This window comes from Jaculus jaculus, chromosome 2 (assembly GCF_020740685.1).
Source record: "Jaculus jaculus isolate mJacJac1 chromosome 2, mJacJac1.mat.Y.cur, whole genome shotgun sequence".
NCBI classification, from domain to species: domain Eukaryota; kingdom Metazoa; phylum Chordata; class Mammalia; order Rodentia; family Dipodidae; genus Jaculus; species Jaculus jaculus.
This window is the reverse complement of record NC_059103.1, coordinates 69505443-69532852: the sequence shown is the minus strand read 5'-3', so window position 1 is coordinate 69532852 and position 27410 is coordinate 69505443. Positions and strand designations below refer to the sequence as shown.

The following is a 27410-nucleotide window of genomic DNA, read 5'->3' as shown; positions in this document are numbered from 1 at the left end:
CAATCAAGGCAATGACCATTAACCATCATAGGAAACCATCCTTCTGGGATTTCAGGGTGCTCAGCAGAACATTGTCAATCTGGTTCTCATTTCACTGCAGGGGTAATGGCCTCCTGAGCATGCTTGGGAGAGAGAATGAAGGTTACTCTGAGAGCTTTGAACTGACACCCATAGAGACTGCACATCCACGTGGCCACTCTCACCCAGGGATTCCTGGAAATGGGTATGGTAAGTGAGAATTAAAATGGCATTCATGTCCTGGGAAGAAAGCAAAAGCTGGTAGATAGACACAGGAGTGTTACCGAAGCAGTATCTGACTGCCCTCCTCCCAAAGACCCTCCTTGGATACTGAAGCCAAGAACGCAGGGTCTAGGGAAGCCCGGTATCATCAATACTCCATACACACACCACCACCACACCATCACCACCACAAGACACACATACACACACCACCACCATACACACACACACACACACACACACATACAACCATACACACATACACACTAACATATAGAAAATAAACACACCACTATCACCACCCCCACCACACACATACTATACTCAAACACAGGCAAAAAACCAATATTAAAACACTAAGTGGAATAATCAAGTCACTTGTTTGTGGGCTGACAATGGCCACCTTCAGTTTAGAACATCCTAAATACATCCACATAACCAGTGTGTGTGTGTTTAAATCTACTGGTGCAAAGGGAGTGAAAGGCAGTGCCAGCCTCTAGTAACTCAAAACTGAAACGGGGGCTGGAGAGATGGCTTAGTGGTTAAGCCCTTGCCTGCGAAGTCTAAGGACCCCGGTTCGAGGCTTGATTCCCCAGGACCCACATTAGCCAGATGTGCAAGGGGGCACACGCGTCTGGAGTTCATTTGCAGTGGCTGGAAGCCCTGGCATGCCCATTCTCTCTCTCTTTCTTTCTCTCTCTCTCTCTCTCTCTCTCTCTCTGTCACTCTCAAATAAATAAATAAAAATAAAACTTCAACAGGTAGATGAAACACCAACCCCAAGAAAGTTATCAAGGAGATAATTAACATATGAACAGCCACATTGTTCTCAGAACTGATATGAAGGTAAGCTGATTCCAGATTCTTCTTACCTCCAAGGGGAAGAGAACTGGTGTAGCCAGTTCATTACTAGAAAGGAAAATATTCAGACAACGTTACAGGAAATTAGAGCATGTTGGGGTCAGAAAAGGGCACACACACACACACACGTGCACACACACACACACACACACACACACACACACACACACACACGTTCCAAGAAGCCCTAGTAGAAGGCAAGGGTAAATAAGAGGATGTTGGGTGGGACTCACTCCATGCTTGAAGGAAACAAGAAACTTTCTCCTATTAATACAAGGAAAAAGAGCCAGCATAGTGGTTCACGTCTTTAATTCCAGCACTTGGGAGACAGAGGTAGGAGGAACACCAAGAGTTCTAGGCCACCCTGAGACTACATAGTGAATTCCAGGTCAGCCTGGGCCAGACTGAGACCCTACCTTGAAAAACCAAAAAGAAGAAAAAAGAAAAAAGAAAAAGATGAGGGGAGGGGAGAGGGGAGGACTTAGCCAATAATAGTCCAAGGGGCTCAGATGCTGAGACGTGCAGATGGAATTTTGGTCAGCTGGGGTGGGGGTGGGGGTGAGAGAAGTGACAGGAAAGAAGGCAGAGGAGGGGACAGGATGAAGGGTGGCTAACAGTTTATAGATGCTCCCTGGCAAGTTCCCCATTAAGCTCATCGTAGAGTGCAAATACCCTCAGCAAAACTGCACTGAATCTTCCTACCAAACATCTTCACTTAGCTTCCGCTGCACTGCCAAGTGGAGCGACTTCCTTGGAGAAAGCTGGCTCAGTGACAGTCTCAGCTCACTGCTGCCCCCTGTCCCCTGGGAATGGATCAGGAGGTATATCTTTAGCATAGAAATTGTTAAATTTTAGGGCTGGAGACTTAGTGGCTTAGTGGTTAAGGCACTTGACTGTGAAGCCTGAGAACATTTGTTTGAATCTCCAGGTCCAATGTATAACCAGATGCAAAAGTCCCACATGCATCTGGAGTTCATTCACAGCAGCTGAAAGACACTGGCGCTCTCTCTCTCTCTCTCTCTCTCTCTCTCTCTCTCTCTTTCTCTCTCTTTGCCTCTTTCTCCCTCTGTCTCTCTCAAAAATAAAATAAATATATAGCTAAATTTTAGCTGGGCATGGTGGCACAAACCTATAATTCCAGCTATTGGGAGGTGGAGGCAGAGGGACTAATATTTAGAATCATTCTCAGCTACATAATAAGTTAGAGGCCAACCTGAGCCTTTCTCAAATATTTTTTAAAAATTCAAATTTCCATTTTTTTTTTTTGGCTGTGCTAGGGTTTGAACCCAGGGCTGGCATCTGCTCAAAACATTCTACCACTAAGCTATATTCCCAGCCCCCAAATTTCCAGTTTTGATGGGGACTGGGAAATATCTCAGTGTATAAAGTGTTTGCCACTCAGGTCTGGGCAAGTGAGTTTTGAACCTATGCCCCAGCAATCACTTGCCCAGTGTCCTCCATTGTGATAAAGTAACCACTTCTAAAGAACTTGTATTCCACAAGTCATCCTCCAAGGCTCTTGGTGATTCTCCTGGCATCACAGGCACTGAGGCATACTAGGTATAGGAGGAATGTCATGTTAATAGTCACATCTACACAAGTTGTATAAGTTAGCTCCTGTCACAGGAGTGTTGTATAACAAATATGATAAGCAAGCATTCTTCATTTACACATGTTCAGGATTAGCTGGGCTTGGGCTGCACAAAACTGAATTGGGCTATACCTTGGCAGCAGGCCTTGGGTTCTGTGAAATTTGTTGCCCTTTTTGGACCCATGACCTACCTGAATACTTCCTCCTATGGCATAATCTGGAAGGGCTCAAAGTAGCAAACAGAAGCTTACTGTGTCTCTAATAGCACTGGCTTGGAAGTGACCCAGTGTCATGTCCCCTGTACTCCACTGGTAAAAGCAAGTCAGGTCACCAAGCCCAGCATCAGTGGAGGTGGACAAGTGAGGAAGGTATAGTAGTTGCTGAACAATCAATCTACTGTAATAGTTAAGGGATATATGAAGAGCTTAGTACATTCTAGAATGATGCGATCACTTGACATGTATTAACTAATTCAGTTCCTCCAGTCTACTATGTCAAAGTAGTATTATTATCCCCATTTTAGAGGTTGATGCTCAGAGATGTTAAGTAACATGCTGGGGACCAGCAGCTAGTAAATGGCAGGTCTGGGAATCATTTCTGGGCAAGAAGTTCTAGAACCTCCTGTGAGGTCCCCAGCAAAAGCACTATGTCTTTTCTGTTGAGGAGTTTAGGTTTAATGCTCACCTTAGGTTGAATAACGATATGTTGAAATGTGATCCTGTCGCGTAGGTGCTGAGAGGGGATCTGTCCCTAAGGAAAACATGCCACCCTTCTAGTTTATTTCTGTGTTGTCATAAAAACTTACAGCCCCGAGGAACCTTTACAGCCCTTGCACAAGCAGTTTTCAATCTCTGAGTTGTAAATTATTGACAGATTGTACAATGAATATTTTAAAGTGGAAGAGAACTTATATACATATATCACTAAGTTTATAAAGTACTTTTTTGTGAAATGTATTTTTCAGTTACAAAATCATCAGTATGTTCTTGGTCACAATTGTTATTAACAGTTATTTTCCACCATAGCTTGTAATTAATGAAAACCATCAATCCATCTGGTTATATTTAATGGTGTTATTTTTGAATTTTGGTCCTATTTTCCACCCACATTCTTAGTCATGGATCTCTTACAACCTCAAAGACATGGTCTCAGTGTGGGTGGCCATTACTGTGCCACTTAGCACATTGTAACCAGTGTGGTGGGTCAGCTTGCAATGCCTCCCTCTCCTGCATTTCAGTGAACCCCGCATACATGGGAGAACTCAGCCCTGTCCATGCCTACGGGAGCCCGCTGCTGTCAGAATGTGACTGGCACAAGACACCCCAAGGTGAGTTCATGGATCACCATTAAGAAGTCAGCCCTGGGGCTGGAGAGAGAGCTCAGCAGTTAAAGCACTTCCTTGCAAAGCCAGAGGACCAGGATTCAGTTCTCCAGTATGCATGCAAAGCCAAGCATACAAGGTGGCACATGCATCTGGAGTTCTTTTGCAAGTGGCTAGAGGCCCTGGTGCACTCATTCTCTCTCTCTCTCTCTCTCATAACAAATAAATTTTTTAAAAACTCAAATAGTCAGCCCTGAGGAGGAAACAGGTTGAAGGCAACCAGACAGTGCCAGTTCCTCTCTGGCCTTTTGTTTTGTAAGAGGTGTAGCAGTGTTGCTTAGTTTATCATAACATGAAGCCTTCCTCCCTTCCTCTCTTCCTTCCTTCCTTCCTTCCTCTCTCTCTTCTCCTTCCTTTCTCTGTTTTCTTCCTCCCTTTTCTCCTTCTTTTCTTCCTTCCTCTTCTCTTCCCTCCCTCCCTCTTTCTTCTTTTTCCCTCCAATCCTTTTTTCCTTTGTGCTGGGTTTGAACCTGGGCCCAGGACATGCTGAGCACACACTCCGTCTCTGAGCTACAATCTCAGCCTTTGGAGTTTTCTTTCAAACACACAGTTTTCCATTTATGTATCAAAGAATCTTTATCAATAATCTGCTAGTCATGAGTGACAAAAACCCAATTCAAGGGAGGGTATGAAGGAACCTTAAAAACTGAATGTAGGGACTGAAGAGATGGCTTAGCAATTAAGGCATTTGCCTACAAAGCCAAAGGACCCAGGTTCAATTCTCCAGAACCCATTAAGCCAGATGCACAAGGCAGTACATGCATCTGGGGTTAGTGTGCAGTGGCTGGAGGCCCTGGCATGCCCATTCTCTCTCTCTCTCTCTTTTAAATAAATAAGTAATTGACAGATGGGTGGCAGAAGTCAAGGCCTTGGAGTTTAAAGCTGGGCCTCAGGTCCACTGGATTTCTTGGCTCTCATCCACTTCTTGGCTGTGCCTGAATCAGCATGTTTTTCAGCTTGATCTTCTTCTCCTCCATCAGGGACAGACGGTCAGGTCCCAGTAGATGCCCCTCCACTTAGACACCTTTTTCGAAGGCTTTTCTTTCTACTTGATGTATCAGTGTTGGGAGAAGATTCAGACCACCCTTTTATCATAGATTGACACAATTGTCCTGTGGTAAATGTCTGTGTTGTTGGGGACAAAGTCACTGATGAAAATTTTTCTGCATGCTCACAACTACTATAGACTGGTGAGAGACAGGTTTTATCTTTTGGGTAGAGGGGTGTGCGCATGCATATTCATGTGTGTGAGCACAGGCAGTTGTGTGCCACACGTGAGCGTGGTCAGAGATAACCTTGAGTTTCAGTCCTCACCTTCTACCTTGTTTGGGGCAGTCTCTAGTCAATTACCACCTCATCAGCTAGGCTAGCTGAGGAATGAGGTTCTAGTGGATTCTCCTGTCTCTGCTTCCCTTCTTGTCCTAAGTGCACTGGCATCACAGACGCTCACCACAGTGTCTAGCTTTACATGGGTTCTGAGAATCTAAACTCAGGTCTCCACACTAGCCTGGCAACTGTTTCATTTACTAAACATTCTCCCCAGTCCCAGAAGGTTCTGGAGTGCTAGTAAACTCTAAATATCATTACGGTGCTGATAAAGACTGAGGCCAAGAAACTCAAAGGAAGCCCCAGGTGAGAGCTAGGGAATACCAGCACAAAAGACAAGCTGGTGAGTAAACAGAACTAAATAACAGAATGTTCTGTATAACAATGCAAACTGAGGGACCCATAATTTGAAGTTATCACTTACCTTCTAGCCCCAGGGCCTCTAGGCAGCCCTTAGTCTCACCTTGCTAGCCAGCATGGCTCTTTCACAAGAGGTAGACAGTGAACCTCCTAGAAATAATTACTGGAGCAGAGTGGCTTTAACTTTCAGGAAGAGGAAGGCCTTTGGCCTTCATAATAGTGCTCTGTTCATAGTTTGAGGTCAGAACAATCTTCACAACTCAGAGAATCAATGACCTAGAGGATGGGCTTTCTTTGTTATTTTCTCTTGCATTGGCTCTGATTTCTCAAACTGTTAATTCAATTAATTCCATTAGTGCAATCAATTAATAAAATGTCACTCTGATGAATTGTTATACTCCAAGAAGCTCCTGACACACAGCAGACACTCATAAGTATTTATTGCTTTATAGATGAATGAAAATACATTAGCAGATTTGACCAGGAAACTTCAAAGGTGAAGTGTGAAGATCCCCTCCTTTGGGTTTAGACCAACTTTGGCTGTCCTCTAGTACTACTGTGGTTTTAGGCAAATTACCTCACTGAGTCAGTTGTCTTAGCTATAAAATGGAGCTGATGGCAGCACCTACTTTACAGCCTAATTGTGGAAACTATGATTTACTCTGAAGTATTTGACTTCCAGCAATGGTAGGTGTGGTGAATGTTAATGGTCACTGTGGGAGTGCTTAATCTCTTGTCCAATCCTGCCATTTAAGAGGAATGTGGTGGGTTGCCTCTCTCTGCCCCTTAGTTTGGATTATTTGTAAATCAGGTCTATTGCAGAGCAAGTGTGTTCAAGTGTTTGGTGTGGACATGTGGCAGTGGCTTAACAATAAAGGAATGTTTCCTTCACATAACAAGAAGAGTGGAGAGAGGAAGTCCAAGGTTTATATAGCAGCTATCCCCCTTGACAACCCTCAAGGATAGAGTTTCCTTCCCTCTGTAGCTTTATTCTCTGCCATCCTTATCAGGAAAGGTTCATCTTCATATTTCCAGAATGGCTGCCTCCACACAAAGCCAGAAGGATGGTGTGGTGGTTTGAATATAAATGTATGTCCCCCATAGCCTCAGAGACTTTAAAAAATATTTTATTTATTTTATTTACTTGGGAGGGGGCATGGAGGAAGGGAAAGAAGGAATGGGCACACCAGGGCCTCAAGCCACTGCAAACAAACTCCACACACATGTGCCAACTTGTGCATCTGGCTTGCATGGGCACTGGGGCATCAAACGTGGGTTCTTAGGCTTCACAGACAAATGCCTTTAACCACTAGGCCATCTCTCCAGCCCACCTCAGAGACTTTTGATTAAGGTTTAGCTTCCTATTTAAGTCTTCAGCAGCCTGCTGGAGGAGGGTCACCTTGGGGATCTTTTAGTCCAGATCTAAGGGGTGTAAAGAGTGATTTGAGCTCTGGCTGTTTGTGTTTGCTGGCTGTTTGGTGGTGTCTCTCTGCTATGGGTCTATGCAAATAAGCCAGCTTCTTCTGCCATGATGAACCTTCCCCTGGATTCTAAAGCCTGAAATAAACCCTTTTCTCCCATAAGCTGCTTCTGGTTAGGTGTTTGTCCCAGCAATGAGAAAGTAACTGCAACAGATGGTGAAAGACAAAAGTTGAAACCAAGCAAATTAACCTCTTTTAAAGAACATGCCCCAGAGCCATGTGCTTGATTGGCTAAAACTGGGTCACATGACTTCATTTAGTCACAAAAGAAACAGAAGAATCTTAACTTGTGCACCATGTCTGTACAGGAATGAGGTTTCTGCTGGTATGAGAATAGCAGATATTTGAAGGCAGACAGATGGTCATGAGATAATCATTTAACATTCAGAACCCATCTGGATGTACATAGGCATATAAAATTAAAAATGTAAGATAGAAGTTTAGGACCAGAGGTACAAAATTTATATATATTATCATGCCCTTTGACAATGAGTCATCTAGAAGAATATCTGTCTTCTATTTCTAGAACTCCATTATCTTTAATGAAGGATTCTGTTTCTGATTTGCTTCCCTAGCTACCAAGACAGAATTCTCTGCAGGAAACAAATCTATTTCTTTGTGAGGAGACCCCTCAGAGGACAGAGATAGGGAGGTATATTATGATTTGTGTGGGGCCGTGTTTGGTGAACTCATTCTGGGATAAGACAAATGGGGCACCCTTTCTCGAATGTCATTGTTTCCCTGGTGGGTCCTGATGATGTCAGTGTGAATACTTACAAGGGCTTTGAAGACCAACCCTGTGAAGAGCAAGACTTGTAAGAGGCAAGAGATGCTGTCAGAAAACCATGTGAATGAAATCATTATAGAGCTTGAGGATGCACCATGTGGGCTCCAACACCACCTGTCCTCAAATCAGATTTTACAGAGAAAATCATTGACAAAATCGACTTTCAATACAGCTTCATTGGCACATAACATGAACACCACAGACTGTCAGATTTTCAGTCACAGGAATGAGAAGAAGCACAACAGGTTCTTACGGTTTTCATCTTTGGGCGAATCAATTTCTCGGATCCCTCATAGCCCAGAATTCCTGGACATAGAAACTCCTTGTACTTTCCATGAAACTGCTGAAGGTACAAAGCAACTCAGGAAGAGTTAGGGAAGTACTTTCCAGTATGTTGACAGGGTTCTTACTTTAAAAAAAAAATGTATAGCCAGGTGTGGTGGCACACATCTTTAATCCCAGCACTTGGGAGGCAGAGGTAGGAGGATTTGCTGAGAGTCTGAAGCCAGCTTGAAACTACTGAATTCCAGGTCAGCCTAGGCTAGAGTGAGACCTTGCCTTAAAAAAGCCAAAACAACAGGATTATGTGTTTGATACCTGAAAAAGATCCTTTTGAGAATACCTGAAGTGACTATTGATCTGTGTAACATTGTTTCAAAGAGAAAGAAAGCATTTTTTCCAATAGAGAGTGTTTGAGAAAAGAGCCATGGTCTGATAAAAAGTGAAGTTCCTCTGCAGGCAGTGAACATGCTGGTGACAAGTGGAGGTCTGGGGGTCTCTGGGTGAGGCTTAGTCCCTTCCTGCCCCGCTCCCAGCACCTCCCATCTCGTCAGGGTGGCTCTAGAAGATTTTCCAATGAGTTGGCAAGGGTTGATTCTATATTACAACCATGTTTATTATTCATAACTGAGCCACTGAGTATAATGTGAACACATTTTCTTTTCCTATTTTCCATTATCATTGATATGCATTCCTTTGTTCATACAGCTAAACTTTTCTCTGTATTACATTTATTATTAACTCACTTTCTAACTCGTTTGCTAGTACAATACAGAAGCATTAAATTATCTATTGATGTACATTTATTTTATTAAGCAAACTGAGGCTTTCATATCTTTTATCTCTCCCTCTCTCTCTCTCTCTCTCTCTCTCTCTCTCTCTCTCTCTCTCTCTCTCGCTCTCTCTCTGTGTAGGCATGTGCCTATGAACTGCTCCCATCTTGCCATAAGTGAACTAAGATCTGGGGGTCTTAGCCCTGGTCATCATGCTTGCATAGCAAGTGCTTTACCCATTAAACCATCTCCCCAGTGCCAAATAAAAAAAGCAAAAACAAAAAAAATGTGTATATTAGCTGGTCATGGTGGTTGGTGTATGCTTTTAATCTCAGCACTTTGGAAGCTGAGGTAGAAGGATAACTGTGAGTTTCAGGTCAGCTTGGGTCAACAAAGTTCTAAGTCAGCTTGGGCTAGAGTGAGACCTTGCCTCAAAAATAGCATATATGTATACATATAAGTACATTATATATATAGATATATAATAGCTCTATCTAATGGCTTTGCCTGCAAAGCCAAAGGACCCAGATTCAATTCCCCATTACCTATGTAATCCAGATGCATAAGATGATACATATGTCTAGAGTGTATTTAGAGTGGCTAGAGGCCCTGGCTTGCTCATTCTCTATCTCTGTCTGCCTCTCTCTCTCTCAAACACACACAGAAATACATAAATAAAATATCTAAAATAAAATAGAGGTGGAAGAAATAGTTAAAAGTGCTTTCTGCTCTGCAAGCCTTTCAACCAAAGTTTGGAACCCCCAGCACCCACATAAAGCCTAATGCAAGTGGCACACACATCAGTAATCCCATGCTCCTATAGAACTGGGAGGCAGAGTCAGGAGAATACCAAAGCTCACAAGCCAGCTAGTCTAGTCTTTCCAGTGGCAAAACAAGAAAGACCCTGCCTTAAACAAAATAGAGGGAGAGAACCAGCATCCCAGGATTTTCCTCTTGACTTCCACATGTATGCCCCTGCATCATATACATGCACACATATACTCAAAAATAACTAAAATATACCCTACCTTTAGTACCATAGCAATTTATGTTTAATTTATTAATTAATTTACTTATTTCTTTACTTATTTAGGGGGTGAGTGTAACAGGATCTCATTTAGTAGCCTAACTGGCTGTAAATTCACTGGCTGGCCTTGCTTGAGTTTACTGTCTTCTTAACTCCACTTCCCAAATGCTGAGATCATAGCTGTAGGCCACCATGCCTACTTCAGCATCCTATTTTTAAAATGCTATGACATTGATAAGGAAGAGGAAATTGAACTCTTTATTTCCTTCTGCAGGACAAAAGTTAATATCATCCCTGGTTCCTATGACCTCTAGAGACAGAATCAAAACCATCAGGAGCCAGCCACGGACCATGGAAGAGAAAAGGAAGCTGAGGTATGAAGCAGGCATGTTTCTCTTTCCTACTCTTCTCTGTTTTCCCCATCTCAAAAAGATAAGAAGTAAATGTGCCAGGTGTAGTGGCACACATCTTTAAAGCCAACACTTGGGAGGGAGGCTGAGGTAGAAGGATTGCTGTGGGTTCAAGGCCAGCCTGGGCTACAAAATGAGTTCCAGGTCAGTCTGGGCTAGAGTGAGACTCTGCTTCAAAACCAAAAAACTAAAATCAAAAAGAATGTATTTATTTGCATGTATGTTTGTGTGCAGTAGGACCTCTTGTCACAGTTGAACTTCAGATGCACCAGGCATCATGTTTCGTGTCTCTACCTGTGCAAGAGTACTGAGGAATTGAACTCTGCTGGCAAGTTTTGCAAACAAGCACCTTTTAACCACTGAGCCATCTTCCCAGCCCCACCCCCTTTTTTGGACGGACACTTTTTATCCCTGGCTGGACTTGAACTTAGGCTTTTCCTATCTCAAGAATGGCTGTAAATACTGTATGGAGCCCGGGGAAGTCTGGGAATTGTAGTGAATGCAGTGTGGGGCCCAGGGAAGGCCATGAATAGAAAATAAGGAAAATCTGAAGAGTCTGGAGTTTAGTACCATACTCATGTTGGTGTCCTTGTTTTGACAAACCTATCATTGAAAGTAAGATGTTGACAGGGTCCTGGGGAAACAGCTTAGTGAGTAAAGTGCTTGCCACACAAGCAAAAGGACCCGAGTTCAGATCTCCAGCACCCGCCTAATATGCCAGGTATGGTGGCACATGTCTGTAATTTCTGGGGCTCACTGGCCAGCTAATCTAACAGAATTTGTTACTGAGTATAGCCCCTAGTGTTGACTTCAGGCTTGCCCATGCATGCATGCATGCCCACACACATACAAATATGCATATACACAATATACACACATCCAAAAACAGGTGATAACTAGGGAACCTAAGGAGAGGTGTAGAGGAACTCTCTACATGCCTGCAACCTTACTGTAAATTTTAAACTACTGTAAAATCTAAAGTCTGCTTTAAGAAAAAGAGGAGGCTGGGGAGGTGACACAGTGGGTTAGAGAACTTGCCAATGAGCATGAGGGCCTGAGAGGGGATGGCTAGCCCCGGGTTTTATCCCTAGTACCCATGTAAAAAGCTGGGCATGACACACTCTGTAGCCCCAGCCCTGAGAGGCGTAGAGGCAGGAAGCTCCTTGAGGCTCATTGGTCAGCCAGGATCCATGCGACAGTCTCAAGGAAGCAAAGTGGATGTTATCCAACATTCTTCTCTGGCCTCTGTACGTGCATAGGGTACACACACACACACACACACACACACACACACACACACACACACGAAGATCTCAGGTGCTTTCCAAACCTAGGAATTAACCAAAACAAGTACAAGGGCTTTTTTTATCCCGTAGACTTCTCATTCATTAACCCACAGTCTTTTTTGCTCTATTTTGTTTTGTTTAATGCTGATTCATACCCAGGACCTGAGGCATACTAAATAATACTAAGCGAAACCCCCAGCTCCCAGGTTACAAAAAAAAAAAAAAAAGCTTTCTTTTTTCAATTTGTAGTTATTAAAAGAAAGTAATAGAATGAGTGCAAGCCTAGTTGATAATGACTAATCCAATAATTCCATTTTTCCTACGCTGACATGGAGGTTATGAAGATAAATTTCAAAAGCAGCCTAGCAGAAATAATAGATTTATCACCAAGTAACTTATAAGTGGCGGAAGAAAATTCAGAGCCAGGCAGGAAGGAGAGTACGAAAGCAGTAACACCTTTTGCAGGGGACAAATGGGGGCATCGGGGCTGAGCCTTGTGCGATGGTGGTGTGAGGGAGGGGGCATCGGGGGTACACTGAGGAGAGGCGGGAAAGAACCCGAAGAAAATGGTGTGTAGTGCACAGAGCACTCTTCCCTGTTGAGCTCTGCACCCTGGAATAAGGGCCTCCAGAGTCCTTATGGTGAGGTTACTCAACCTCAGGACCTCTGGTACATGGGGTTGATGGGATCCTTCTCCGTCTCACCTAGGGGTGATCCCATTCATTGTAGGGTTTTTTTTTTTTTTACCAGCAATGTGGACCCCTAAATAGTACATTCCCAACCCCAGTTCAACCAACACATTCTCCAGGTTCATAGGCAAAATTCTCCAAGTAGACAACCTCTGACATCGGAGCCCCACAGTGTTACCTTTGTAGCCTCCTTCCCTGCCCCTCATTTGGCCCAGCCATGCCTCCTGCTGCTCTGTTACTGCTTTAGGCTCTGTCACTGCTCCCTGTGCTGGGACACTCCTTCATCCACATGAATGTCCCTCCTCTGACCAAACAGCACGTGGTGTTTGGATGAGGCTTCATTCATTTCAGTCTCCACCCTAACATTTCTATCTATTTATTCTGCTCTGATTTTGTTTGTTTGCTTGTTTGTTTTGAGGTCTCACAGTAACCTAAACTGACCTGGAATTCACTATGAAGTCTCAGGGTGATCCTCCTACCTCTGCCTCCCGAGTTCTGGGATTAAAGGCATGCACCACCACACCTGGCTCTGCTCTGATTTTTTAAAGCAGGGTCACCTATCAATATGTAGCCAAGGATGACCTGAACTATTTAAAAAATATTTTATTTGAGAGAGAGAGGCAGAGGCAAATGGGCACACCAGGGCCACCTAGCCACTGCAAATGAACTCCAGACGCACGAGCTACCTTGTGCATCCATCTTACATGGGTACTGGGGAATTGAACCTGGGTCTTTTGGCTTTGCAGGCAAGCATCTTAACCTCTAAGCTATCTCTCTAGCCCTGACCTTGAACTTTTGATTGTATTGCTCTCTAGCTCACTAGGATCAACCTAGGGATTACAGGCATGTGCACTGGGTGTGGTAGCACACGCCTTTAATCCAAGAACTTGAGAGACAGAGGTAGGAGAAGACCAGCCTGAGACTACATAGTGAATTCCAGGTTAGCCTGGGCTAGAGCAAGACTCTACCTCAAAAAATACATACAAACATGTGCCCTCCATGCCCAATTCATGCCAAGCTGGGGATTAAACTCTGGCTTTGCATATGCTGGGCAAGCACTCTACGTGACCTACATACGCAGATCTCTTTTGCTTTTCCATAGTAAAATTATTTTGTTGTTATTATTTTGTTTTTTGAGGTAGGGTCTCACTCTAGCTCAGGCTGACCTGGAATTCACTATGTCATCTCAGGGTAGCCTCAAACTCACAGCTATCCTCCTCCCTCTGCCTCCTGAGTGCTGAGATTAAAGGCGTGTGCCACCATGCCCGGCTAGTAAATTATTTTTATTTTAACTTCATTTAATTTTGAAATAGGGTATCACTTTGTAGACTGGGATAGCTTTGAATTTGTGATCCTCTTGGCTTAGCCTCTTGAGTGTTAGCAGTACAGACATGTGCAACCACTCCTACTACAAATCATCATCTAACATAGTTTGTGTTTTCTTGCTTTATTTGTTGTTCATTGTCTTTTTCTTTCAATCGGGATATCAGCTCCACCAACCAGGAAAATTGCTGTCCTTTGCTTACTGCCTTAGACCATCCTTGGCACATTGTATCAGCTCATTATTTTTATTCATTTATAACTTATTTATTGAGCTGCAGTCTTGAGGTGGCCCAGCCTGCCTCTACACCCTAGGATGTAATCCTGCTTTGGCCTCCTGAGTAACTGGGCTTGCAAGCATATGCCAACATGCCTAGTAGTAGCTATTTTTTGCATGGATGAATCAGTGTTTTTTATCTTTCATGTTCTCTTGCTCACAGGAAAATAGTTGACAAGGAAAAAAGTAAGCAGTCACATCGTACCTTTGAGAACAACTTCTGCACTCAGTGTCTGAACTCCCTTTCACTGGTAAGTCAGTCTTTCTTTTTTTACATATGCATGTGTATGTGGAGTGCATGTGTGCATGCATGTTTGTGCATGTGTGTGTGCATATGTGAGTATGTGTGCACATGCATGTGTATGTGCATGGGGGCCACAGGTGGATGTCAGAAGTCTTCCTCAGTTGCTTCTCTTTGAGACAGGATCTCTTGCTGGACCTAGAGCTCACCAATTTGGCTCACATATGGTATCTCTTATTTTTCATTGCTGAGATAAGATACCCAACCACAAGTAGTCATGGAAAAAAAGGCTTTATTTGGCTTTCATTTTCAAGGTGCAGTGTCCATCATGACATGGAAGACATGGCAGGATCAGAAGTCCAGCTCACATCATCACATCAGCAGGGAGAACGTAGAGAAAAAGCAAATATGGCCAGGCTGTAGCACCTCAAGGCACCTCCTAGAGCAAGGCTCCACCTCCTTAAGATTCTACAACCTTCCCTAACAGAGCCCCCTACTGGACATTAAGTGTTCAAACACATGAGACTATGGAAGACATTTTACATTCAAACCACTACCTTGATTACACTAGAGTAGCTAGTAAGTTAGCCCAAGAGTTTCCCTATCTCTTCTTCTCCAGTGCTGGGATTACAGGCATGTACCATTATACCTGGCATTTTGTGTGATTGCTACTGATCCAAACTCAGGTCCTCATGCTTGTGTGGCACGTACTTTACCCACTGAGCCATCTTCCCAGCCTCAAGTCAGCTTTAAAAAGTTATTTTTAATTTCATTGACATGTAATAATTTATATGCTACTGTGGTATCATTTGATATTTCTTTTTTTAAATTAATTTGAGAGAGAGAATGGGCACACCAGGGCTTCTAGTCATTGCAAATGAACTCCAGACATATGTGCCACTTTGTGCATCTGGTTTATGTGGATACTGGAGAATCAAACCTGAGTCCTTAGGCTTCACAGGCAAGCACCTTAACTACTAAGCCATTTCTCTAGTCCTTGTTTGATATTTCCATCCATGCAGACATCACACATAGTTCAAATCCAGGTACTTAGTATTTTCCTCTCCTTGTTCTTCCTTTTATTTCCTTTTTTTCTTTCCTCTTCTCAATTTTGAGCTAGAACCCAGGACCTCACACATGCTAAACATGCATTCTACCACTGAGCTACACCTGCAGACCCTCCTTTGAGCTTTTCTATTCCATAAAGACCCTCATAAAGTATATAGTAAGCTATTGTGGGCTACAGCCAGCCCACTGCAGACTACCAGAACTCAGACTTTCTGTCTGTTTTGATGCCTGTTATCCAGCCTTCTTGTATCCTTCCTCCCTATAATTCTCCCCATCCTCTATTAATTGCTATCAATCAGTCTTTTTATCTCCTGCATATAAAATAGCAATACTTAGCTTTCTGGATCTAGCTGATTTTACTTGGCATGATGTCCTCTACTTCTATCCATATTATAGCAAATGTTGGCATTTAATTCTCCTTCATAGTTGAATAATACTCCATCATGCACTTATACCATGTTTTCTTTATCCATTCATATGTTAGGGATGTCTAGATTGATCACATATCTTAGCTCTTGTATATAGTGCTGCACTAACCATGGATGTGCAGTATGTCGTTGATAGTTGATTTCACTCCTTGGGCTATAAACCCAAAAGGGGGTCGCTGGATCACATGCTAGTTGACCATTCATACCTAGCAATGGGCAAACTAATTTGCATTCCTGCTATAAAATGGACACAGCAGAAGAGGGAAAACAGGGAAGGACGGAAGTGAGGAGGAGGGATAGAGGGGAGAGGAACCAAATTTCTGGGGTGTGCAGCTCAGAAGAGGTGTGGGAAGATGAGGTGGTCATGGCAAAGTCTAGGAATGGAATAAGTTAGCTTGGCCATTGGGAACATCATATTCAACATCAATGAGGGAAAGTGATGAGAGCAGTACCTGAGAGGGTGGCTATAAGGTTGAAGGAAATCAGACCACTGCTGCCTGGTTCAATGTGCTGCTGTGAGAACCATGGCTGGTTTGCAGTTAATGGAGCCTTTTCAGTATAGACTGAGTGAGGATCACGCCACCTACTTTGCTTCCTAACTCCAGGCTTACCGCAGATCCAAGAACAGCCTTTCTGAGCTCCTCAATTCCATCAGCTTGTGGCAAAAGACCCTCAAGATCATTGGCGGCAAGTTCGGAACCAGCGTACTGTCCTACTTCAACTTTCTGAGATGGCTTTTGAAGTTCAACATTTTTGCCTTCGTCGTGAATTTCAGCTTCATTGTAATCCCCCAGTTTACCGTGGCTGAAAGGAACACTCTCCAGTTCACTGGGTTGGAGTTTTTCACAGGAGCAGTAAGTTCTCCCATTTCTACACCCCAAGTCCATCACAAGGACATACTTTCCTGCTCACCCACCCAGACCTCTGTCTGGGAGTTGACTGCTGTGGAAAGCAAGTGTTTAAAATGCTGCCTCCTCCTCCAATACATGACATTGCAGGTGAAAGCCTGAAAGTCTGCGCGGGGGAACCACTGTCATAACTTGTGTTTTACCTACACCCCACTCTTTCATGCACATGAACATGTCTGCACAGGGATATAGGATCCTTTCATTTCTGACAAAAGATGAACTCTTTCTTGCATGTTGTTCATGGTTTGCTTTCTTTTACTTAACAACAACTGGCAGGCATCTTGTGTTTGAGATCTACATTTATTCTCCTTTCTTTTTACTTATACAAAACACAATGCCCCTTCTGGAAAATTCCCACTATAGAAGAGAATGAAAAGAAAGTCCATTTGATCTTTCTTCCTTTGTCTAAGTCTTTAGTGTGGGTTATATATTTGCAGACTGATTCCTCTTCTCATACAAATGTCTATGTATGGATTGATCCATATAGGTGGATGATAGACAATATGGATAGAAATAATGATGCTATTCAGAATAGAAGGAGGAGGGCTGGATGGGTGGAACATTGCTTGCCTAGCATGCATGAAGTACCAAGTTTGATGCCCAGAACCACAAGAAATAAAATTAACTAAATTTAAAAAATAAGAGACTAGGATTTTATTACAGGTGTTATTTTGTAGCTCTTTTTTTTCTTTACCTTGTATCTTAAACATTTTTATAAGTCTTTATTATTCATTTTTATGTATTGTTCTTCATAATGGCAGTCAGGGCTTATTGACACAGCTGACTACTGAAGTACTAAACTCCTACCTTGTGATTTGACCTTCAAGGACTTGCTGCCATTGAGATTCTGTAAAGCCAAGATGCTAAAACTGTAGTCAAAATAAGAGACATCAGGACAGTTCACCCCAAACTCTTCAACATGCATCTCTTGAGAATAAGGATATGTTTCCACACGTTTAACAAAACAAGGAACCAATATATGGGGTTGGGGACAATGGCTCAGTGGGTAAAGGGCTTGCCTCACAAGTATGAGGACCTAAATTCAATCCTAAGAACCCACAAAAATGTCAAATGAGAGATGGCTCAGTGATTAAAGGCTCTTGCTTAAAAAGCCTGATGTTCTGAGTTTGATTCTCCAGAACCCACTTAAAACCAGATGCACAAAGTGGCACATGTATCTGGAATTCGTTTGTCGTGGCAGGAGGCCCTGACATGCCCACTCTCATTCTCTCTCTCTCCTTACAAATCAATACATAAAAGAGTCAAGTGTGGAAACATGCACTGTAATCCCTGGGGAAGTGGAGACAGGAAGACCCTGGGGGCTCACTGGCTGGCCAGTCAACCCTAATTGGTGATCTGCAGGCTAGTAAGAGTCCCTGTCTCCAAAAAAAAAAAAAAAAAAAAGGCAGAAGGTATACTTGAGGGTGATCCCTGAGGTTGCCTTCTGGCCTCCACACACATGATGCACCCATGCACACACAATGTAAGCATACGCACATGTGTACATGTACACACATGCACCCATGCAGACACACACATGCACATATACACACACATGCATACATACATACAGAGATACCACACACAAAACTGTGTTGGTACTAAGTGTTCAGTCCTTTTCCTTGTCAGTATTTCTAATCTACACGCTTTAACAGCTATTCACATAGTATTGATGTTGAATTAGGCGTCGTAAGTAATCTTGAGATGATTTAGCATATGGGAAGACAGACATAGATCACATACAAGCACTGTGCCATTATACATAACAGACTTGAGCATTACAGATTTTGGTATATTTGGGAGTTCTAGAACCAATCCTCTGAATACCAAGAGATGACTGGAAATATCTAAGTATACTGCAGATAGGGGTCTGCATTACAGACCATAGTCATTCGCCTTCTTCTCAAGAATGCCACCTAACTTGAACCTCTGCCCCTGCAGGGTTATTTCAGGGACACAGTGATGTACTACGGGTTTTATACCAATTCCACGCTGCGGCCCAGGGCCAGAAGGGTGTACTATAACATGCAGCTGGCTTACCTCTTCACCATCGGAGCTTGCTTCATCATCTGCTTTTTCAGCCTGCTCTTCAGGTACAGGGGCCTGCATGGTCTCTTCTTCTAATTTCAGATTATGAAAAAGAACAAAGAAACTCAAACCTGTGAGGCCAGGTATGGTGATGCTGTAATACCAGAACTTGGGAGGTCAAGGCAGGAGGATCACGAGCTCAAGGTTATCCTGAGTCCCTAGCCTATGAGATGGTGCCACCCACATTTAGAATGAGTCTTCCTCTGTAGTCAGTAATCTTCTCTGGAAACATCCCAGGCACACCTATTCCTGACCTCCAAGGTATCTCCCAGTGCAAACAATTTAACGATCAAAATTAACCATCACACAGTAACAGAGACTCAATGGCCGGGGATGATAGGACATATATGCAATTCCAGCAGGAGATTTGATAAAAGCTTGAAGCCAGTTCATAGAGCCACCCTGGGCTACATAGAAAGACTTTGTCTCAACAAACACCAGCAATATCAACAGTAAAACAAAACAGAAAAGCCCAGCAATATCAACAGATATGATTAAGTTAAGGATCTTAAAGTGGGGAATTATTTTGGATTATCTAGGAGGGTTCAGTGGAATCAAAGACAGACTCTGTGACCATGATCTTGTAATGCCACTGCTCGGGGGGGAACATTTGTGTCATCATGTCACCTCTCACCATCACAGACCCTGTACTTTTCCCTGACTATCATCATGATGCTTGGGCATTCTGGTTTCTGTCTTTCCTAGCATGGCCAAGTACTTCCGGAACAACTTCATTAACCCCCACATTTACTCCAGAGGGATCGCCAAGCTTATCTTCTGCTGGGACTTCACTGTCACTAACGAGAAAGCCGTGAAGCTGAAACAGAAGAATCTTAGCACAGAGATAAGGGTAAGGCAAGCTCACCACCACCGGCACCTTCCGTGGCCAGCCTCCTTCCCTCCTTCCACATGTCTATAACTTCTTTTAATTCTCTTTCTTTTATTTATTTATTTATTTTTTTTTTTGAGATAAGGTCTCATGTAGCCAGGCTGGTCCTTCTACCTCAGCCTTCCAAGTGCTGAGATTATAGGTGTGCATCATACACCTGGCTTTATCTATAACTTCATGTAAAAATTACTTTTTATTATCCAAGATATTGGCAAAAAGTTTTAAATGAGTCACACTTAGTGCTGGTGAGTGCCTAGGGAAATGGAAATTTTCACGTGACTTTGAGCTTTTGTCATTGGTTTGTCCTTCGTGGAGGTCACCTAAGCAATTGATCATAGGATGTTTAGGGTTTCCACATGTAGGGAGAAGGTTCTACTATTTCCACCAGCAGGTTCCACTCATCAGTAGAGGCTGACAGTGCCGAGCATCTGACATATGAGGATGTCCTCCAAGACAGACCAGTCTGCCCAACACATCACTTATGAAGAGGTTGAGGTGCCCTGGTCTATAGTAACAAACTTACTAAAAAAGAGTGATAGTCAGCTGGAGATATAACTCAGTGGGTAGATCGCTGCCTGGTATGCATGAAGCCCTAGCCCATGTAAAACCAGGTCTGGTGGCGTGAGACTGTAATCCCAGCACTTGCAAGGCAGAGACAGGAAGATCAAGAGTTTTAAGGTCATCGTTGGCTACACAGGGAGATGTTGGCCACTATGGAGCTGCATGAGCCCTTGTCTCAAAAAAATAGAAGAAAGAGGGCTGGAGAGATGGCTTGGTGGTGAAGGCACATGCCCACGAAGCCTAGAGAACCAGGTTTGATTCTCCATGTTCTATGTTCGATGTAAGCCAGTTGTACATGGTGGCACATGTATCTGGAGTTCATTTGCAGTGGCTAGAGGCCCTGGCACACCCATTCTCACTCCTTGTCTCTCTCTCCCTTTCTCTCTGTCTCTAACAAATAAATAAAAATAAATCTAAATTTAAAAAAATAGAAGAAAGGAGAGAGAAAAATCAATTTATCAATAAAAGACTTTTAACTTCTTCCTTTGTTCCTCTATATGGCATCCAGGCTTGTCTGTCTTCCACTGGGTGTGGTGTACACACCTGTAACCCTTGCTCTGGGGCAGCAGAGGCAGGAGGATTGTGTGTTAGAGGTCAGTATAGGTTGCATAGTGAGATCCTGTCTCAAAAAAATAAATATTAAAAGGGAAGGAGGGGGGCTGAAGAGATTGCTCAGTGGTTAGGTGTGCTTTCTACACAAGCATGAAGGGATGAGGGGGCCTGAGAGTTTGAATCTCTAGATTCCACCTAAACAATTGGGCATGTCCATGGGTGCCTATGACCCCAATCCCCCAGGGGAGCAGAGACCTGAGAATTTTCAGAGCCCTACATGCTCCAGAATCAATAGAGAGACTCCAGATCAAAACAAGATCAGATGGAAGAGCAATGATCTCTTTGGCCCCTTTAGGTGAGCATATCCCCATCCCCTGCAAGCAAGCGTATGCAATACCATACCATACCCCTCCCCCCCCCACACACAAGCAAGATAGAGAGAAGGGGAGAGGAAAAGAAGGAAGGGAGGAAGGGAAGGAGGGGAAACAGAATATCATGACCTTAGAATAGACCCTTGGGCCCTCAAGTCCAAGGTCACAATATATTCCCTGTGTTCCTTTAAGGTGAACTGGGGTGGTGGTGAGGGTTTTTAACCATTTTGATGTTCTTCCCCGGTCCTCCATAGCCTGTGTTCACCCTCAGCTTCACCTCTGTCTTGCCTGAGGGATTGGCTGACTCTGTGTCCCTGGGGATGCTGCTGACCATGGACAGGGCCCGTGGTCAATGGGACTGTGTCGTTTGCAGGAGAACTTGTCTGAAATCCTTCAGGAGAACGTCAGGCTCACAGTCCACCAGCGGCTTGGCCGCCTCTCGGCTCACGTGGCCGCCTGGCTTGTCTCCACCGGAGTGGCCGCTGCTTGCTGTGCAGCTGTGTTCTTCCTGGCTGAGTACAACTCTGAGGTAACCTGACAGGGCCTCATGGGCCAGAGCAGAGGCCAGGGGAGGCATGGGATGTTAGGGGCTGAGGGATGCAGAGCCTCAGGCCAGAAACCGTGGCTAGCCATGTCACATTAGCAGGAAAATGGTTTGAAACCCCCTCTTCCCCTGGCCACCAACTCAGACTCCACAGCTTCAGAAGTCACAAGATGATGGGCTCACACATTACCAAGTGAGCTACTCTTGTGTAGAGACCTGGGATCAAATGATCATTTCTACCTCTGCTTTCTGGGTTTTTTTGTTTTTTCTACATAGGGTCACACTCCAGCCCAGGCTCACCTGGCAGGCTGACCTGCCACTCACTCTGTAGTCCTAAGCTAGCCTTGAACTCATAAGTGCTGGGATTAAAGATTTGTGCCATAGCTGGCCTTGTTTTTTTTGTTTTGTTTTGTTTTTTTCCCTGAGGTAGGGTCTCACTCTAGCTCAGGCTGACCTGAAATTTTCTATGTAGTCTCAGGCTGGCCTCAAACTCATGGTGATCCTCCTACCTCTGCTTCCTGAGTGCTGAGATTAAAGGTGTGCGCCACCATGCCTGACTTGTTTGTTTGTTTATTTATTTATTTTTATTTTTTATTCTTTGACTTTTCAAGGTAGGGTCTCACTCTAGCTCAGGCTGACCTGGACTTCACAATGAAGTCTCAGGGTGGTCTCAAACTCATGGCGATCCTCCTACCTCTGCCTCCTGAGTGCTGGGATTAAAGGTGTGCGCCACCACGCCCTGGTTGTTTTATTTTTTTATGGAGGAGACTCGCTCTTCATTCCAACTCTGTTGGAAAAGGCAAAGGAAGCCTGTGAACAAGCCCCAGGTTGTACAAAAAAGGCTGGAGAGACCCCAAAGTGATGAGTACCCAGCTCAACCTCTTTGCCCTAGGCATCTTGGTAAGGGAGGTTAAATCCCAGTAAGGTATTTAACTTCAAACCCCTGAGTTAGATGTGCTGCTTCCTTGCTGAGTGACCCTGGGCGAACATCCTTGCCTCTCTGAGTCTCAGTGTGCTTGGCTCTGGGTAAGTTGCTAAGCAAATGGTAGCTCAGCAGTTCGTCCTAGAGGACCTGTTACCGGATTTTTTCCCACTTGGCTGTCTTTGTGAGTGGAGAGGATTCAGTGCTCGGTGGACACTGTGGTTTTGTCCTCTGTCCTGAAGTTCCTGAAGACACACCCAAACCCCGGGGCGGTGCTGCTACAGCCTTTCATTGTGTCCTGCATTAACCTGGTGGTACCACGCTTCTACTCCATGTTCCGACTGGTGGAGAGGTACGAGATGCCAAGACATGAAGTCTATGTCCTCCTCATCCGGTAGGTGTATGCGTGGAATCCAGCACCAGCCTGGGTCCAGGCAAAGTTCTGTTCTCCCAAAGAAAGGAATTCTGAGAATAAAGTGTTCGTGTGCTGTGAGTTAGCTGCCATAACATAACCCTGAGAAAATACAGCTGTTCAGTACTGACTTGCTCAAAGTGATGGTTGACCCTTCTCAATGGCTGTTGCTTGAAGGGTAACCTAATTCTCAAGTAGGACCTGTGCAGATGGGCAGAGAGTGCACTACACAAAGGTTTCTAGCCGAGAAATTGTATAGAGCTGACATCTAGTGTCCAACCCTGGCGTGGAGGAGAGGGAGCAAAGGGAAGGGAAGAGGCAGCCAAACAGATGGGAGCAGTGTTTTGCATATTTCCCTGACTCGGAGGTGGCTTCTCTTGGTGATGCCCACTCATGGATGGAAGAGGTTGTCACCAGGCTTGATAAACACAGGCTGAACATAGACACATTCTGTCCTGGCTGGTCCCTGACTACTTCCTGGTCCTGCATGTGGAGTCTCTATACTGGTCACCTGCAGAGCTCAGAACTCTCTCTGGCCTCTGAGACCTGCTGCCCAGCCTCTGCTTCTGCATCTCTCCTGCTCACCACCCCTCATGGCCTCCCAGAGTTCCATAAACATGACAGCCAACCACATAGTCACCTCTGCACTGGCTCTTTCTTCTGACAGTCTCTCCTCAGACACATGGCTCACACTCCCTCTACATGAAGGCACATAGCTCACTCCTTCTCTATTGGGCACATGGCTCACTCCCTACCTTTATATCGCCCTCCAAGAGCTTTTCACCAGCCACTCTTTTTCCTTACAGTGTAATATTCTTGCCACTTTCTACCATGTTTATACACATTTATTGGACATGGAATCAAATAATTTCAAGTGTCAACAAAGGGAATATTTTGGTCAGGATAAATTGGATTATGCTGCCCACAGTAGCAAAAAGCCCCAAGTCTCAATAGTCTGAGACACAAAGATTTTGTTCCTTGCCAGTGTGACATATGCATGATGGAGGCAGGATGTTTGTGCTGATCACCAAGGGGCCCAGGCTGACAGATGCTTGACTGCTAGTCAAGGCTCTCTGAGAACAGAAGCAGGGCCGGGCATTGTGGTGCACATCTTTAATCCCAGAAGTTGGGAGGCAGAGATAGGAGGATTGCTGTGAGTTCAAGGCCACCCTGAGAAGATGTAGTAAATTCCAGGTCCCCCTGAGCTAAGCAAGACCCTACCTTGAAAAAGAATAACAAAAAAGAAAGAAAGAACACAACAGAACCAATAGAAAAATATATATTATAAAGAAGATGTGTTAACTGGTCTTCTGCATGAGAATGAAAATACTTAGTAGCAGAGGCCAGTAAATTAAAAAGGAGACATAAAGGGAAGAGAAAGGAAGGGAGGAGGGTACTTAATAGGTTGATATTGTATATATGTAAGTACAATGATTGTATTGGGGAGGTAATATGATGGATAATGGAATTTCAAATGAGAAAGTGGGGGGGGAATTAACATGGGATTTTTTTATAATCATGGAAGATGCTAATAAAATTTTTTTAAAAAAAAAGAAAAAAAAAGATTTGTTAGATTGGCTTACATGGTATAGGCTGGGTAATCCAACAATGACTGTCTACAGGCTGCAGAGTCTAAGAATCCAGTAACTGCCCATTCCATGAGGCTGGATGTGTCTCAGAAGCCCCAATCTGGTGATGAAGGCCTGGGGAGTTTCTGGAGAGCTGCTGCTTTTCAGTCTATATTGCAGGGCCGAAGGATCTGGGTTCTGGTGTCAGTGAAGGATACAGCAACAGGGAAGATTCACCAGCAGGGAGTGAAGCACTGCTCTCTTTCAGGCATCTTTATGTCTGGCTGCCACAGGAAGGGCTGCACACTCAGAGGGAGGGTCTTAGTCCTTCAGTTACTCCTCCTTGGAAATGCCCTCACACACTTTCCCAGAGGCACGTCTTATAGTTCATTCCTGATTTGGTCAAGTTGAGGACTGGGATTAACCATCATTGTGACCACCTGCAATATTGCTGACTGCCACTCCAAAGGGGAGACAGTGAGTTCTGGAAGGCCTCACATTGGTTTCAAGGTTAGAAGACACATCCCTAATCCACTGCTAGACCTAGTTCTATGGCCTTTCCCAGCAATGGGGTGGGGGGCATGTCTGTCCCACCATAAGCCTGAAAGGAAATGTCAAACCACACAAGTCCCTGCCAAGAAGGGTAACCTTAGCTGTTTTCTTTTCTGTTACTTAGAAACATCTTGCTAAAAATATCCGTCATTGGAATTCTTTGTTACTATTGGATCAACATCGTGGCTGTGTCTGATGATGAGGTAAGGTTCCCCAGGTTCTTCTTCCCACCTTGAGCTTGGTTTGTTGAAAATTATATATGTGTATGTATGTATATGTATATATATCTTCAGTTTTCTTATCTGTCGGGCGAGAATTTAACAATATTCCAATAAGTATTGTATCTGGTATGTGGTGTCCACATGACAGATTGTAGGAGTAGGAGCTAAGGCTAGTCTGTCCTTACAGTCTTGGGTTTGGGACAAGGTCCTTCTTGAACAATCAGTGTTCCATTTCACCATACCCTGGCACTGGGCTTTGGCTGATAAGCAGTCGAGTCCCAACCCTGACAGTTCCTGGTTGTTTTCATGTGACTATAGCTTTGCCCCTTCCCTTGCCCCAGTTGATGGATGTTTAGTACCCACACTTGGCTAACTTCACCGGTTCATTCTTCAGGATGCCTCTGCTAGGTTCCTCATGACAATGGCCCTCCACAACACACAGGGTTCCTTAGTATTTGGCCATCCTGGCCCTCAGGGGCTCAGGATGCCCTGAGGCTGGGAGTAGAATCAGAGAAGTAAAGACTTCTCTAACTATCTTTCACCCTTTGTCCCTGGCCCCCAAATAACATTGTTGTACCAGATTCAAACCATTTTTCATAGAAGCCTTACTTTTTCTTACCCTATTTATCAACGACTCTCAAAACCAACCTTCCAAGTTAGGTTGGTTACAGAAAATACTGTGTTGTACTTCCATCTGCCCGATCAACTTATCTATGTGTCCATCCATCTATTTATTCAGCTACCTAATCAACCCCATCCCTCCACTTATTCATCTATCTGTCCATTCATCTCTCCACCACACATTCATCAGTACACTTGTCCATCCATCTACCCACTCATTTGCCCATTTATCCATGCATCTACTTATCTACCATTCTTTTACCCTTCCATTGATCTATCCATTTACCCATTTATCCTTCCTTTCATACATCCATCCACATATCCATCTGTCTATGTATCTTTCTATCCATCCATTCATCTATTTATCAGCTATGTTCCCATCAATCCATTCATTTATTCATCTTTCATCTTTCCACCTACCCAATTCAACAGTCCATCCATCCATTCATCTGTCCATCCATTGTTTCATGAATCCATCCATCCATGCATCTTTAGACTGTATATGCAAACTTTCCCATTCTCCCTTCAACCAGATCTACAAGCTCCCATTATATCTTCTCATAGCACTGACTCCTGCAGAGGTTACTGACCTCCAGTTTGAACCAGCACATGAAAACCTCTAGTCACAGGCTGGAAAGATTGCTTAGTGGTTAAGGCACTTGCCTGTGAAGCCTAAGGACCCAGGTTCGGTTCCCCAGTACCCATGTAAGCTAGATGCACAAGGTGGTACATGCATCTGGAGTTCATTTACAGTGGCTAGAGGCTCCGGTGCACCCACTCACTCTATTCATTTCTTCCTCACTCTCTCAAATAAATAAACAAAAATATTTAAAATAAACAACCTCTAGTCACTTTCTTAACCAAACAAGTAGTAATTGGTTTTCTGGAGGTCAGTAAGCAAAGAGTGGAGGAGCATTCTGAAGTATCAGTGGCTTCTACTTTCCTGAAGAAACTGCTTAGCTTAGCCCTGGTGGGGAGATGGGATCCAGAAGAGACAGAACAGAGATGAGGCACTGTGACGGTATAGATCAAGAGAAGAAAAAGTCATGGCTCATGTGAAGAAAGGAAGACCAGAAGAAGGAAGTTATGACAACTACTGTTGAAAACAAACAGCTACATTTTTGCAGAGCAAGTCTGATTGTTGGTACAGAGGACACGATTGAGCCCCAGCCACGTCCTGCTGAGCACGAGTACCGGGCGGAGCTCAAGAACTCTGAGCAGGGGCACAAGCCCCTGCCCTGCCCTGACTCTTGTCTGCTTTCCAGTGCTGGGAGACTTTCATTGGCCAGGACATCTACCGGCTCCTTCTCATGGACTTCGTCTTCTCCTTGGCTGATTCCTTACTGGGGGAGTTCCTCAGGAGGTAAATGTTTGTT

The 27410-nt window shown here is 44.1% G+C and overlaps 1 protein-coding gene across 2 annotated transcripts in view; it reads left to right on the top strand.

Moving 5' to 3' along the window:
- Positions 1-27410, top strand: part of Tmc5 (transmembrane channel like 5) — a 57517-nt gene that overhangs the window by 6427 nt on the left and 23680 nt on the right. Inside the window, exons 2-12 of one of the 2 annotated variants that reach the window (XM_045144066.1) lie at positions 101-228; positions 3930-4019; positions 10381-10480; positions 14252-14339; positions 16431-16679; positions 18675-18826; positions 19527-19671; positions 21568-21723; positions 22903-23054; positions 25317-25395; positions 27300-27397. In XM_045144066.1, the coding sequence (XP_045000001.1) occupies positions 101-228; positions 3930-4019; positions 10381-10480; positions 14252-14339; positions 16431-16679; positions 18675-18826; positions 19527-19671; positions 21568-21723; positions 22903-23054; positions 25317-25395; positions 27300-27397 (1437 nt within the window). Of the gene's footprint in view, positions 1-100; positions 229-3929; positions 4020-8069; positions 8377-10380; positions 10481-14251; positions 14340-16430; positions 16680-18674; positions 18827-19526; positions 19672-21567; positions 21724-22902; positions 23055-25316; positions 25396-27299; positions 27398-27410 lie in introns of those variants that run through there. The other variant, XM_045144067.1, reaches the window with a different exon arrangement.